At 54.6% G+C, this 12793-nt stretch overlaps 5 protein-coding genes across 5 annotated transcripts; 2 read left to right on the forward strand and 3 right to left on the reverse strand.

Annotated features, from left to right (window-relative positions):
• Window positions 1–1001: 1001 nt before the first annotated feature.
• Window positions 1002–2606, reverse strand: A1O7_06383 (uncharacterized protein; the record flags this gene model as incomplete). The annotated part of the gene is made up of 4 exons (XM_007760385.1): window positions 1002–1431; window positions 1553–1756; window positions 1898–2499; window positions 2574–2606. The coding sequence occupies 4 exons, from the start codon at window positions 2604–2606 to the stop codon at window positions 1002–1004; spliced, it is 1269 nt and encodes a 422-aa protein (XP_007758575.1).
• Window positions 2607–3183: 577 nt separating this feature from the next.
• On the reverse strand, window positions 3184–5382 carry A1O7_06384 (uncharacterized protein; the record flags this gene model as incomplete). The annotated part of the gene is made up of 7 exons (XM_007760386.1): window positions 3184–3818; window positions 3917–4086; window positions 4176–4217; window positions 4269–4888; window positions 4939–5084; window positions 5138–5218; window positions 5277–5382. The coding sequence occupies 7 exons, from the start codon at window positions 5380–5382 to the stop codon at window positions 3184–3186; spliced, it is 1800 nt and encodes a 599-aa protein (XP_007758576.1).
• Window positions 5383–6554: 1172 nt separating this feature from the next.
• A1O7_06385 (uncharacterized protein) lies at window positions 6555–7361 on the reverse strand (the record flags this gene model as incomplete). The annotated part of the gene is made up of 1 exon (XM_007760387.1): window positions 6555–7361. A coding segment is annotated over one exon (807 nt), but the record flags the coding sequence as incomplete, so codon positions are not given.
• Window positions 7362–9413: 2052 nt separating this feature from the next.
• On the forward strand, window positions 9414–10799 carry A1O7_06386 (uncharacterized protein; the record flags this gene model as incomplete). Its single annotated transcript, XM_007760388.1, has 4 exons — window positions 9414–9935; window positions 9986–10179; window positions 10233–10273; window positions 10324–10799. 4 exons carry the CDS (start codon window positions 9414–9416, stop codon window positions 10797–10799), a joined length of 1233 nt encoding a protein of 410 aa, XP_007758578.1.
• Window positions 10800–11266: 467 nt separating this feature from the next.
• On the forward strand, window positions 11267–12412 carry A1O7_06387 ([acyl-carrier-protein] S-malonyltransferase; the record flags this gene model as incomplete). Its single annotated transcript, XM_007760389.1, has 1 exon — window positions 11267–12412. The coding sequence occupies one exon, from the start codon at window positions 11267–11269 to the stop codon at window positions 12410–12412; it is 1146 nt and encodes a 381-aa protein (XP_007758579.1).
• Window positions 12413–12793: the final 381 nt, after the last annotated feature.

Here is a 12793-nt window from a genome sequence, read left to right on the forward strand (position 1 = left end):
AAGACTGAGCGCCATCAGTTTACTCGTCCCGAGAAAGCTGGAGATGTTGAAAAAGCTTTGCCAGCTGCCGGATCTGTCAAGCTCTGGCGTTGAGGGGAACCGTCGTTTGCAGAAGCCGTTAAAAGAACAACACGCAGTGTTGATGTCATGACTTTAAGCCATGCAGCATCCAGCCAAAGCAGACCCCTGCGGTCAGCGACTAGCCGCCACGGCTGCAGAGAGACATACCAATGACTTCTGTGCGTACCTCGTACCGTGGTACACAACTGCACTGCTGCAGGAGACTGGCCAGTCCGCTCGGCCGGGGCACATGTTTTGTCGCGTGGGAAATCGTTCGCAACACACACTCCGATCTCTGGGAAAACATCGTTGTCGTTAGAACTACAACGCCAAGATGGCGAGCCCGCGCGGATCTGAGCATGCTCGCATCTAAGCTTCTGGGCACCGTCTCGAAGCCCATCTGCTCATCGTCCCGTGTGTCTCACCTGTGGAGCCTTCATTCGTCCGAAGGCGTGCATTAGAGTCAGCTTGTCCGTGCTTCTGTGCCTCTCCAGCCGCCACGTTTTGGCTCCACACTCCGGGGGCCGGAAATGGAGTGTTCCAATAGGCGGAACCAGGGGACTTATTGCATACACAGTACATTCTCCGAACATTGAGCCTGCACGGAGTACAGAGTAAGATACGCAGCTCTGGCACTCTATCAACCCTGTACTCCATACCCCGTATGTGGAGGCAAGCTTCACCATCTTCTCGCCACAGCCGAGAATTTAGTATTGTGCAAAGTACTCCGTACTTCGTACAGAATGGAGCATTCTCTGTTGGGCAATCGGCCTTGCGCTGACGCGGGGACGAATTCGAAGTCCTTGCTCCGTGGTAACGCGACATTGTACATATGTCCGCCCTTCCTACAATGCGGAGTAAGTACACACCATACACATGCTGAGCAGACGTGGGCGCCGGTCTCAGCCGCACATGAGACGAGAGGTGAGCAGCCTAATCACTCATGACCCAGATACACAGCCTGTCGTCCCTGGGCCGGTATCATACTCGTATATCCAAGACAAGCCGCCCTCATCCCCGACCCAGAGGAAATAAGCCCACATCAACCACTCTTTAACGAGCTGCTGCAGCGTGCCGACTGAACGCTTCCTCATATCGCCGCCCTTGGAAGTGAAGGCCAGGATCTTCCTGATTCGCTCCCGTCGCGCAGCCTGCCACTGTGTCAACGCATGCGTTTCTCGAGCTGCCGAGTCGATCTCTTTCGTTTTCGTTTTCAGCGCGCTCAGCGCGTCAGCAAGGGTGAGGGCGTCTTCGAAGGCCATCGCGGCCCCCTGACCGCCAGTTGGCGGCATCGCGTGCGCGGCATCGCCAATCACAATCACTCTGCCGGATTTGCTGGACCAGGAGCTCAACTCGGGGACCGTGTAGTAGCTATTCGTACGCGGTAAGTCGAAAGTCAGTAAGTAATTTGTCATGGTTGCGCTGGAGCACGCAGCAAGCAGCGACGCAAGGGGCCTTCAGGGTTTCCAAGCTGGCTTCGGACTAGACTTACGGCCACAGAGTGAGGGTCTCGACGTCAATATTCTGAGAAGCGGCGTGGACGAGGCCAGGCCACCGCTCGGTCTCATGATATTTCTGCAAAGTCGCGTACAAGGCCGTCTTGTCGTTCTGAAGCTTGTGCCAGTCTTCACGCGATCGGTCCTCGCCTTCCACGGTGGCAAAGCACCCGATGCGGTCGCCCGTATAGGTACACGGCCTGTGTCAGTCATTGTTTAGCGCCGGCTAGATCATGCGTGGATACCCGACCAGGATGTGTCTGGCTGTGCATATGCAAAACCCGTTCAGCCCGGTCCGGTCCGACGCGACACAGTCCTGCACAGCAAGTGGCTTTCCTTACATGAACATGAAAGAGTTGAGCTTCCCCAAGATCAAGCACGGCATGTATACATTGTGACACGCCGTCCCGAGTCGCGACCTAGGCAAACTTCCCCCTACGCCCAACTGGCCGCTAAACGTCGGCACGGCAGTGGGATCGAGGTGCGCCCTCACGCGCGAATGGATCCCATCGGCTCCGACCAGGAAATCGGCCTCTTCGGTGCGCCCGTCCGCGAACGTGGCGACGACCGTGCCCCGCGCCGTCTCCTGGATGGCGACACACCGCGCGTTGTAGTGCACGGGGATGCCTTGCTCGCCGAGGGCCTCCACCAACGTCTGGCGCACAATGCCCCGCGAGACGCGCAGCGCCTTGTACCCGTATCGGTCGTGGCTGCCGTTCAGGATCGTGCCGATGTGGCTGAGGTTCCGGGACGAGAGGAACTCAAAGGCCTCGTAGTTCCATCCTTGCTTCGCCACGCGGTCGTACACGCCGATCCTGTCGAGCGCGCGGAGGGCGTTGGGCGCCAGCGCGACGAAGCCGCCCTCCACGGCCGTCTTGTCGCGGAGCTCGAAGATCGCACATGAGATGTTGTGTTTGTGCAAGGCGAGTGCCAGTGCGGGTCCCTGGGGGCTTGTGTGTTAGTACGGGAGTGGCGAGTGCGTTGGTGCTCTTCGGGCAAGTAGTCCATGTCACATACCGCCAGGCCGGTGCCGATGATGATGACCTTCATTCGGACAATTCGGGGGAACGGACGGATTGGCAATGCTTGGGACAGGACAGGGCAGGACAATCGTGGGGATTGCGAATAGCAGTACGGAAGAAGAGTAGACGCGGCAGGAGTTATGAGCTGGTGGCCCTGGGTTGACGTGATTCTCCTGGTGCGAGGACCTGCAGCAGCAGTATTTGTAGTATCGACATTGTTCGATGCTGCTCGCCGCCGAGACACCAGCAGCGCCGAGGGCTGTGCAACTCGAATGTACCTCTGAAACTTCTTCAACTTCGTATCTTATGGCTAGAAGGGCGGCAGGTAGAGGGCACGGAACTTCCCAACCCCAACTCGTCGCGGCTGATTCGCTCGCTACGCTTCTTGGGATAGCCGAAAAGAGGCGAGATGGAGGCATGGCAAGCGGGTGGTTAGTCGAATGAAGGCATCGACGCGAGCTGAGAAAGACAAGAAGAAAGCTTGTTGTGTTGCTCCGAATGCAGCATCCCCATCCGGCGGAGCGACACCAGCAAACCCGATTCCCGTATCCGTAGACGGGCGGCCAATAGTGCAGACGTTGCGAATAACTCTCAAGTCTTGTTTCTCAAAGACACAGAATCGACCTCAGAACATGCTCCAGCTTCTCCTCGCACGACGTCGAGCTCATCCGTCTGGCCCGCCATGCCACATACCGGTCTGGTCTCACGAATACGCACCCGTCTTCGTCGACCTCTCGCTTCTTCGTCCAGTCTCGATACTTGTCGGCGTAGTCGAGCCCGAAGCCGATGGCGAAGGCATTGATTGGGATCCCAAGCTTACTTCCCACGGACTTGGCAGCCTCCGTCCATGGCTCGCCGCCGTGACCCGTGAACAGGCAAAATGCATTCTTGCCAGCCAAGTCGACGGTGGATATTTCCTTGCTTGGAACACCTTTCCCCCTGCTCAACCACGCATGGGGCAGACGGAAGCCAGGATATGTGCTGACTCGGACCTGCGTGAGGAAATTGCCCGTGAAGGGTCCCAGAGGGCCCTCGTCGTCCAGGTACACAGCGCTCGACTTGTACCACTGGTTCATCATCATGCCCAGGCTATCGCCCTCGCCTCGATGTCGTTCCATGGCGTCGAAAAGTTCTTGGCGACGTCTCTTTCCTGCTTCCGAGGCCTCGGAGAGCTCTTTGTTCGCTTTGATCCGTTTCTCCTTGTCTTCCTCGAACATCCCGATAGCACGCCATACCGTTGCTGAAATGTTGTTAGCAGCTAGCAAGAATATTGACACAAGCTGAAGAAACGGGAGCAAAGCTCCAGAATCATAGGTGTGGGCTCGGGGCAAAGCTCACCATGATTGCGAAGAAGCTCATTCGACCACTTCACCAAGTCTTGCCCGACGGGCTGGCGCTCTACATTATAGGTCTCCAGTAACGCTGGGGAGGCCTGCCCTTTGATGACCATCGCCACTTTCCATCCCAGGTTGTAGGCATCCTGAATACACGTGTTGCTGCCCAGGCCGCTATATGGCCGTTAGCAGCCAAGCACGATATCGGGACGAGCAGATCCGAAACCCTGACATATCAGATATATGTTCATGGGGCCACTCACAAAACAGGTGGGTGTCGGTGGACCGCATCACCGAGACAGAATCTGACGGCTCTTAGCACTGTTCCCGCACACACCTGCGCCCAGCAAACTCACACGTTCCCCTTGGAGTAACACTCGGCAACTGTCTCATTGACTCTCCAGCTCGAGATATCGAGCACCTCGAATGGAATCTCGTCTTTGCCTATCGTCGCTCTCATCAGATCTTCCACCTGGCCCGTGGCTTTGGCATCGGACCCGAAAGTCTTGATGTCTACCCCCGGTTTGGGAAATACCACCAACATCCACTTGTCCCACGGCCGTACCATGCGCAACACCGGAGCAATCCCATGTTCAAGGCCCGTGTCCGGCTGCATGATCCAATGCAGGTGGCCTGTCTGATGTCGCATGATGTCGGCCAAATCAGCATTGAAGAGGATGTTGTACGCCACCCCTCCGGAAGGCTGGACATTGTAGGAGAGGTCAATCTTGGCCGCCACAGGGCTCCGGGCACCATCACAGCCAAAGAGATATCGTGAACGGATTTTGAACTTCTGGCCGGTCGCCTTGTTGATGACACTCGTCAGGCAGCCCCCTGAGTCTTGCTCGAGGTCTTGAAAGCTGGTGTTGAAGAGACATATCACCCCGTGGGTAGTCGCGTAGCGGATGAGAATTGGCTCGAGCGACGACTGAGGGAGATCCAAAGACGCACAGGGACTCAAGTCTGCGACTTCTCCCTGTCGCGGGGCTTCAGCTTCTGTTGATGCACGCGCACTGAGGGACGCACCGATTTCGCCGGCCCAGCACCCCACGCGTGAATGCGTCCATACTCAACACCACTCATGGAATAGCACCAACGGATGGAATTGAGGCAGTCTCCGCGGTTTCCAAGCCGGAGACACTCGTCCTCCAGGTCAAGATCACGCATGCATTCTTGCCCCCGTTAACCGATGGCGCAGGTCTGCACAAGTGAGAGAAGTCCCTACCAAGACCCGCCATGTTCAGCAGATGCGCTCGGGGCGTGGCGGTTGTCCCTGGGGCCTCGGATATGAGCATCACTTTCACCCCTTGCGGTACGTAAATCAGCTTTTGCTTGCGTAAACGGGCACATCGCACTCAACACACCGTAATTCACGAGGAAGCAGGCCAGAGATGCCCCAGCTGGACCAGCCCCGACGATCAGGCAGTCTGTTTCGACGCCGGCATCAGAGATCGGAACGTTCCGTGACATAGTGGGGTTCGAAGTAGTTGCGACTACGTTGCCTTAAGAAGTGATTTAAGCTTGTTCCGAACCAGTAGACGACCGTCGTAGATATCCACAAGCAATGTAAAATATAGAAGCCGAAGATTCAATAGAAGAAAGGGGAGATGGGGTATTTGAATGGCGCTGATGAAGCCTTGTCTGAAGCAGGTAGCGATGACTCGGAACGCTCCTTTCTCCTCCGGGCGCAGAGCGGTCTATTTTGAGTCCCATACACCCCAATCTCACCCTCAACGTTAAGAGGAAATCATACGTCGGAGGCCTCAACGAGAAAAGGGAGACTAGACTGGGTCAATACCCTCAGCAAGGATACCGCTTTCTGACAGATGCCGTATGTAGTAGCACAGAACCAGATATTGTGCACAGTCACCATATAATGTCGGTGAGCTTGTTCGTGCCATTCGATGGTTCAGGCATCCGAGCGGGATTAGACGAGCGAATGGCTCTTGCTGTCGCTGACACGAATAGGAGCGAAATTGGGCCGGCCAGCAAAATAGAAAACACACCGACCTGACATTGCCTGATTCGGGTCACTTTCCAGCAGCGACGACGCTGCCTTAGGTCGCAGAGTCGTGAGCGGCAAGTAATGTGTCCTCAAGTGGGCTCTCAACTTGGAAGCCCAACTGGCACTCGGTCATAGAAAAGTACCAGTCCTTCTGGGGACCACTCGGCACCAAGAAAGTGGCAAAGGCGACGTTTCGCAGTGGTGGGACGTCCGGGGTGATTCTCCGATATTGCTGATCTGACGAGGCATGGATCCCACGCAGAGCCTTGCCCGCCACTGGAAACTTGGACGCATATGACTCTCTTGTCTTCTATGTCCGAGATACTGTGGTTCTCCCCAGCTTGCTGCTACAGAAGAAGAGCAGACCACCAGCCTCGTAGCTCGCCTGCACATCCCCGATAACTGTATCGCGATTTCGTGATGCTGAATGATTGCCACTCATCAGTACATGAACTCTGAACCTCTCGCCTGCTAGCTGCAATTTCCAACCGTCATTCAATCCTGGGTTGCGCCTGGCAAATCCAAATGCACAGATCGTCTCGTCGTCATATGTCCAATACCCGTTTTGTCAGATAGCAAACACCGCGCAATGCGATGAAGAGCACTTTTTGAAAGCTCACGGCAGAAAGCCCGGCCCTCACATGACACCGCCCATTGCCCCTATCACGGCTCCAGCTCCAGCGGCATACAGCATCCCCGGACACGCCGTCTGGCGTGGCCCATTGTTACCGATCTGAATAATCCCGTTGGTCCCAGCTATTGTAGTAGGTGTAACGCCCGAACCGCTGCCAAATACTGTGCACTGAGATACTTGTTGTAGGTTGGAACATCCCACCGAGCTCAACGAGCTGCAGATGCTGCTTGCAGCACTCAAAATGGTTCCAGACACCCCTTGCACCGTGATCCCGCCGCCGTTAATGCCTCCAACTGTCACGCCATTGGCACCAGCTAGGGAAGTGAAGCAAGCAGTCGAGGCAGCTTGACAGCTCGTGAACGCGCTAGAGCACTGGTCTGCGTTGGGGAAGGAGGTCGGGGCGTAGATAAAAGGGTAGTATGAGTTGGGTACCGTGGACCCACCACCGCCCACTCCAGTGATCGAAATGGCACCGCCAGTTGTTGTGGTTGTGCTCCCTAATGCGGCTCCCGTGGTTGATGAAGTCGCAATTGACCCAGTGAGAGTTCCCTCTATTGATCCCGTGCACGCCACACCCACCGAGCAGCAAGCGACTTGATCAGCCTGGTCCAATGTGCATGTCGTCCCCGAGGGACAGCATACGTTATTTGCTCCTAGGCCTGAGCAAGACTCGAGGCCAGCTTGACAACCTTGTCGCTTCACCAAAAGCGCATCTTCGGGGAGGCTGCCTAGAGGGTTGGAAAACGGCGAGTAGTCGTGGCTCGCACCACACGCGATGCGTAGGAAGGAGAGCAGAGCCCAAGATCGGACATGCATCTCGGGGGATGGGTTGACCTCGTAGGCAAGTTCAGAGGGTGGTTCACCGCCGAGGCATTTGCGGCCAGCGGGGATTCGGCAGACTGCGGTGGCCTCGTTCAGGTGACAGTTGGATGTGGTCTCAGAGTGGTTCTAGATCTGAATATGGTATTTCCCAGGAATAGCAAGGCTCGGGGAGAAGAGGGTAGTTTTACAATGCGATCAACGAGAGGCGCAGGGCTTGGTGGCTTTCTTGACCAGCGCAGCCGACTTCGTGGTAGCCCAGCAACGCGGCCACGACTTCGCTTTCGTCATCTCTTCACACATTTTGCGGCCTGGTTTTATTGCTCCTTCTGCCCTACACACTTCGACAGCACACCGTTGCGTATCTCCGCGATAAAGAGCATATGACTGAACTTAGACAGCGTCCAGAGACAGAGAGCTGACAAGGTAAGACCAATATTCGAAGCCCAAAATATCCGTCCTGCTGGTGAGATGAGCCAAACGTGAATTCTGCAATGCTGAAGGATCAAAACAATCTTCATGCTGAATTTCATACTTACTTGATCTGATTATGCCGCACATTCGACGAGCCTAGTCAACATCTGCTTTGAATTTACATGCTGATTTTGCGGTGTTAGGTTACTGGCAATTCAAGCCAGGAGTATTAGGATGTCCCTACCGCACAAGCACAGTTGACCTACAACAACCGCGACTTAATTCTGTTGTCTCCTCGGTAGACGCAGCATCACATACTACAAAAGCTAACTTCCTTCCTTTCCGGTTGATGGCATTCATTCTTTCTACAATTCCTCAAGACTTTAGCTTCTTAGCGGCCACAAAGCGGCCACATACACGGAGATCACACGTGGCACATGCCACTGCCCATCCCTTCGCTCCGGCTTGAGCTGTCCCAGGAAGCTGAAGTCAGGTACAATACGCGTATGCGCAAATCATTATGTGAGATGCTTCCACAGCAAGTTGAGAACCGGCAGACAAGAGCGCCCGCATGTCACAAGCCGTCCGTCCACAGACTGTACGTCCCGCATGAGCGGCGCTTGAATTTGTAGCAGTCTTGATGTTTGTGCTTGTGCTTGTCGGCTTACCATAAGTATGTGCCCATAACCCGCATCTATCCCTCTGGCAGTGACCAGGGCACGGGCACGTACATCGGGCCACGTGAAAAACACAGCTCTTCTGTAAGATCATCATTCTTCTGATTTCTCGCGTTGTTAAAGCTCTTCCTGTTTGACGAATACTCAGGCACGGAGCTGTGGCTTGGTTGATGTCCATGCCCTTATCCCGCGCACCGACCACCGCTCCTTATGAACATTAAAGTGCTGCAATCGACCTAGCTAGATTGGCACTACCAACCGCCATGGAGCAGTCAGTCATCAAGTTTCCAGGAGCAAAATTCGGGGTCTCTTCCAACAAGCATGACAATGATTCTCATCCCGCAAACTGCCTTCGATTCTTGACCCACAACCAGAGACGCGACGAAGCGGCGATCCTCCCAGCCAAGAACGTGAAGCACGAAGTAGCTACTGGGCAAAATTACACTGCCAGGTTCGAAACTTGACCTGTCAAGGACCCAGCCAGCACGCCCATGTACCACAAGGACTGCATGGACACAGAAGCGTCGATTCGTGCTCGACTGCCACTGGTTACACGGTAACCTCCTTCGCATCTGGTCTGCCCAGAATGGCGAAGTATTGTTACTCCGGAAGAACTTCGACCGACGACTGTAAGTTCCTCGCACCGTATGCAATTCAGGTGAAACTTACCCTTGTAGCTCGACCAGCCCGACTGACTCGATCAGGGATCATACCACCAACGGATGTCTGCGGACTCGCGTTTGTGATACCGTGTACTATCCTGTACTCTTCGCGGCATCCCATCCCTCCCATGATCACCCTAGTATCACAGCATCCGCTTTTGCCAGGGATCTGGTAAGCGCACATGCAATATCCCAATCTCTCGGTATACTCAGTACTTCTTGCGCGTCCATCCCTCGTTTTCTTCCATCGTGCATTCCGTTGTCAGATTGTCAAGTCTACGGACCGAACAATGGTCGCCACCTCGTCCGTTTCCCTGGACAGTACTCTCGATCCTTTACCTCCAGTCTTGCGGCACGGTTTGGTCACGGTCGCATTCTTCGGCATCTTGTCACTCATTTCCAGTGTCGCTCTCTTCACGTTCCTCACATATCGACTGTGTTTGTGGTACCATCAGGGTCAACTGCGAGATGGGGCCAATCAATTTCTGCTCCTCATCTATAATCTAGTTTTGGCGGATATTCAACAAGCGATGGCGTTCGCACTGACCTCAGTATATCTTTCGCAAGACAAGATCGTGGTTGGGACCACGACCTGCTGGGCGAACGGCTGGTTTGTGTCGACTGGCGACTTGGCGTCCGGAGTCTTCATCTTCGCCATTGCGTTGCATACATATCTCGCCGTGGTGAGCGGGCGCCGTCTCAGCAATAAGGTGCTCTACGGTGGAATCGCTTGCTCGTGGATATTCATCTACTTGATGGCTGTTATTGGCGTTGGCCTGGATCCCAAGCTCTACCAACGGGCTGGCGCGTGGGTTAGTATCAGTAGATCGTCTAATTCCTGCAAGACTGACGAGTGCGACAGTGCTGGATCAACAAAAAGCTCGACAGAGAACGATTGTGGCTCCACTACTTCTGGATTTTCATCTGCATGTTCGGTACCGTGCTCACATATATTCTCATATTTCTCTCCATCAGAGCGAAGTCTCGAGTTCGCCCCCATGTCGATTTCACGGATGACGACGGAAGTGATCCCGCCGTGATGAAACGAGCGGCGAAGTATATGATCATCTATCCCGTCGTCTACGTCGTCTGCACGCTGCCACTCGCAGGTGCAAGGATGGCAAGCATGACGGAATGACCATCCCGTACTGTAAGGTTGTTCCAGCTTGCTAAGAAGCTACTGTTGACTAACTATGCTAGGGTGGTTTTGCCTTGCCGGTGCTGCCATCACCTCCTGTGGGTGGCTTGACGTCCTTCTTTACGCTGTGACACGACATGTCCTCATATTCAGGCCGGGTCCGCCCCCACCCCAAGCCCTGGGCTTGGATACTTTTGGCTGGAAGGATGTCGGGGACAGCTTTGGGGGGATGCGAACGACTATTACCGGCCCATTGGGGGATCCAAACACCCGCAGACGTGGCAAGCGAGACTTTTCTGGGCGAAAGACACCACGCCCAATATCGCGGCAATCAGACGAAGCTCACTTTGCGGGCCAGCCTGAGGGGATCATCACAGCCAAAACCACGATTGAAGTGCGATCGGGCCCTATATTCAACTACGCTGACTCGGAAATCAGTCCTGTAGAGATGGAGGACAACTCGGATCGGACTCATTCTCATTCCCATATTAATGAGCGATGCATTGAAGGCGCGCAAATTGGGTTGGATAGCACATGAGGCCATGATGAAACGATAAGAGAGGAACATGTCAGAATCTGCACCGCTTTGTGTGAGTAATAAGAAGCTAGTACCCCGTACCGCTGTATACATGTGTGATGTTGCGTATGTGGGTGGATGAGGCGACTCTCGTTGAGTTTCGACGACAGGATTGCGTATCATTCTCGTGTCCGTAAAGCGGCAGCCGCCTCGGCACACGCCATTGCGGGTTGAACTCGGAGGGCAGGAGCAGCTGCGAGTACGTACCTACCCCAACTACTCCGTACTGAATGCTGCTCGGACTCACGGAAGAGGCTATCAACTCCATACCCTCCGTCCATAACACTCACTCCCTCCTCGCCCACATCTGTACGGTGTCAGGAAGAGCTTATCATTCCCACCATTCTTCCATCACAATGCTGTAGATACCACCCGCATCTTGCATCAGCGAGCACGGTTCCTTAATAGCTACCATCGACCCCTCAATCATGGATCGATATCCACGAGTGGCCCTGTCCGGGGTGACACGAAGCCTCAGGGCTTTGCGGAGCTCTCGAATGTATGCTACGACCTCTCAGCCCACTCTTCGAACCGCTCTCTTCTTCCCTGGTCATGGCGTCCAACGGAAAGGCATGACCAAAGAGTGGGTGGAAGCATTTCCGAAAACGTGCAAACCGTTCTTAGAGGAGATGGATGACATAGTCAAATGCAAGCTATCCACTTTGATTGAGGAAGGGCCTATTCTGCAGCTGGACAAGACGGAGAATGCCCAACCTGCGATCATGGCCGTGTCCATCATGATTCTGAGAGTACTCGAGCAGGACTTTGGTTTCAAGACCGAGGAAGTGATCGACGTCACACTGGGTCACAGCCTGGGTGAATATGCAGCCCTCGTAGCTGCGGGCAACCTGGAATATGCATATGCTCTTGATCTAGTCCGGAAACGCGGCGATGTCATGGGAGAATGCACCAGGAAAGCAAAAGAGGAAACAGGTGAAGAGTTCGGCATGATCGCTCTTGTCTGTGAGCCACAACAGTTGGAAGGGTTGATTGCAGCTGTCAAAGAATTCCTTGGCCATGGTGCAGAAGGCACAAAAGACGACTCCAGCGCACTTCCCGCAGTGGAGCAGGTTGCCATCGCCAATATCAACTCGAGAAATCAGATAGTCTTAAGCGGCAGCTTCCAGCGGATACGACATATGCTCGTGCATCTTCGCGAGTTTGGCGGGCACGATCCTCGAGCGGTCGAGTTGAAGTCACGTTCAGCATTCCACAGCCCGATCATGATGCCGGCGTACGAGTTCATGAAGAAGGCCTTGCATCCGGAAAAAGTGGTGTTCCCGGGACGAGTCCCCTGCATCAGCAATGTCACCGCAACGCCCTTCAGCTCGAAGGAGAATCTGATCAATAATCTCGCAAGGCAGGCCGTTGACACAGTGCTCTGGTGGGATTCCATCAAATACCTGGACAAGGAAGCCGGGTGCAAACGCTACCTGGGGGTCGGGCCAGGCAAGGTCGGGCGTAACCTCATAAGTAAATCGATTGACGGACCGGTCTGGTCCATCACGAAACCATCAGAGATTGAACAGACTCTGCGGGAACTGGAAGACAGCGCAAAGGAGCAAGTCAGATAATGTCAGCAGATGGCCGCGATGCGAGGCAGACCTGGGGAAGGCCGTGAATCCTCAGTAAGGGACTCATGATCGGTTGCTGCTCGCTGCGAACAGGCAATCACGACATTCTGCCGGCCAGAGACCTAAAGGCATGAAGCTGAGCCAAAGCCACTACAAGCGCCAATGCCCGCACAAGAAGAGAGCCTCTGAAGGTGGTCTAGTGGTGCCGATGGTCAGGGCAATTCACTATGGTCGACCCTATGATGAGAGAAATCGGTAGTCACACGATAAGCCGGAAATTCCGGGTTTATATTCCAAGCCGACAAAAAGTTGTTCAAAATCACCAAGACCCCTAATCTGGGGAGTTCAGGTCAAATCACTTCGGCGACGGCCCAAATCGAC

This window comes from Cladophialophora yegresii (genome assembly GCF_000585515.1).
Source record: "Cladophialophora yegresii CBS 114405 chromosome Unknown aczIN-supercont1.4, whole genome shotgun sequence".
NCBI lineage: Eukaryota > Fungi > Ascomycota > Eurotiomycetes > Chaetothyriales > Herpotrichiellaceae > Cladophialophora > Cladophialophora yegresii.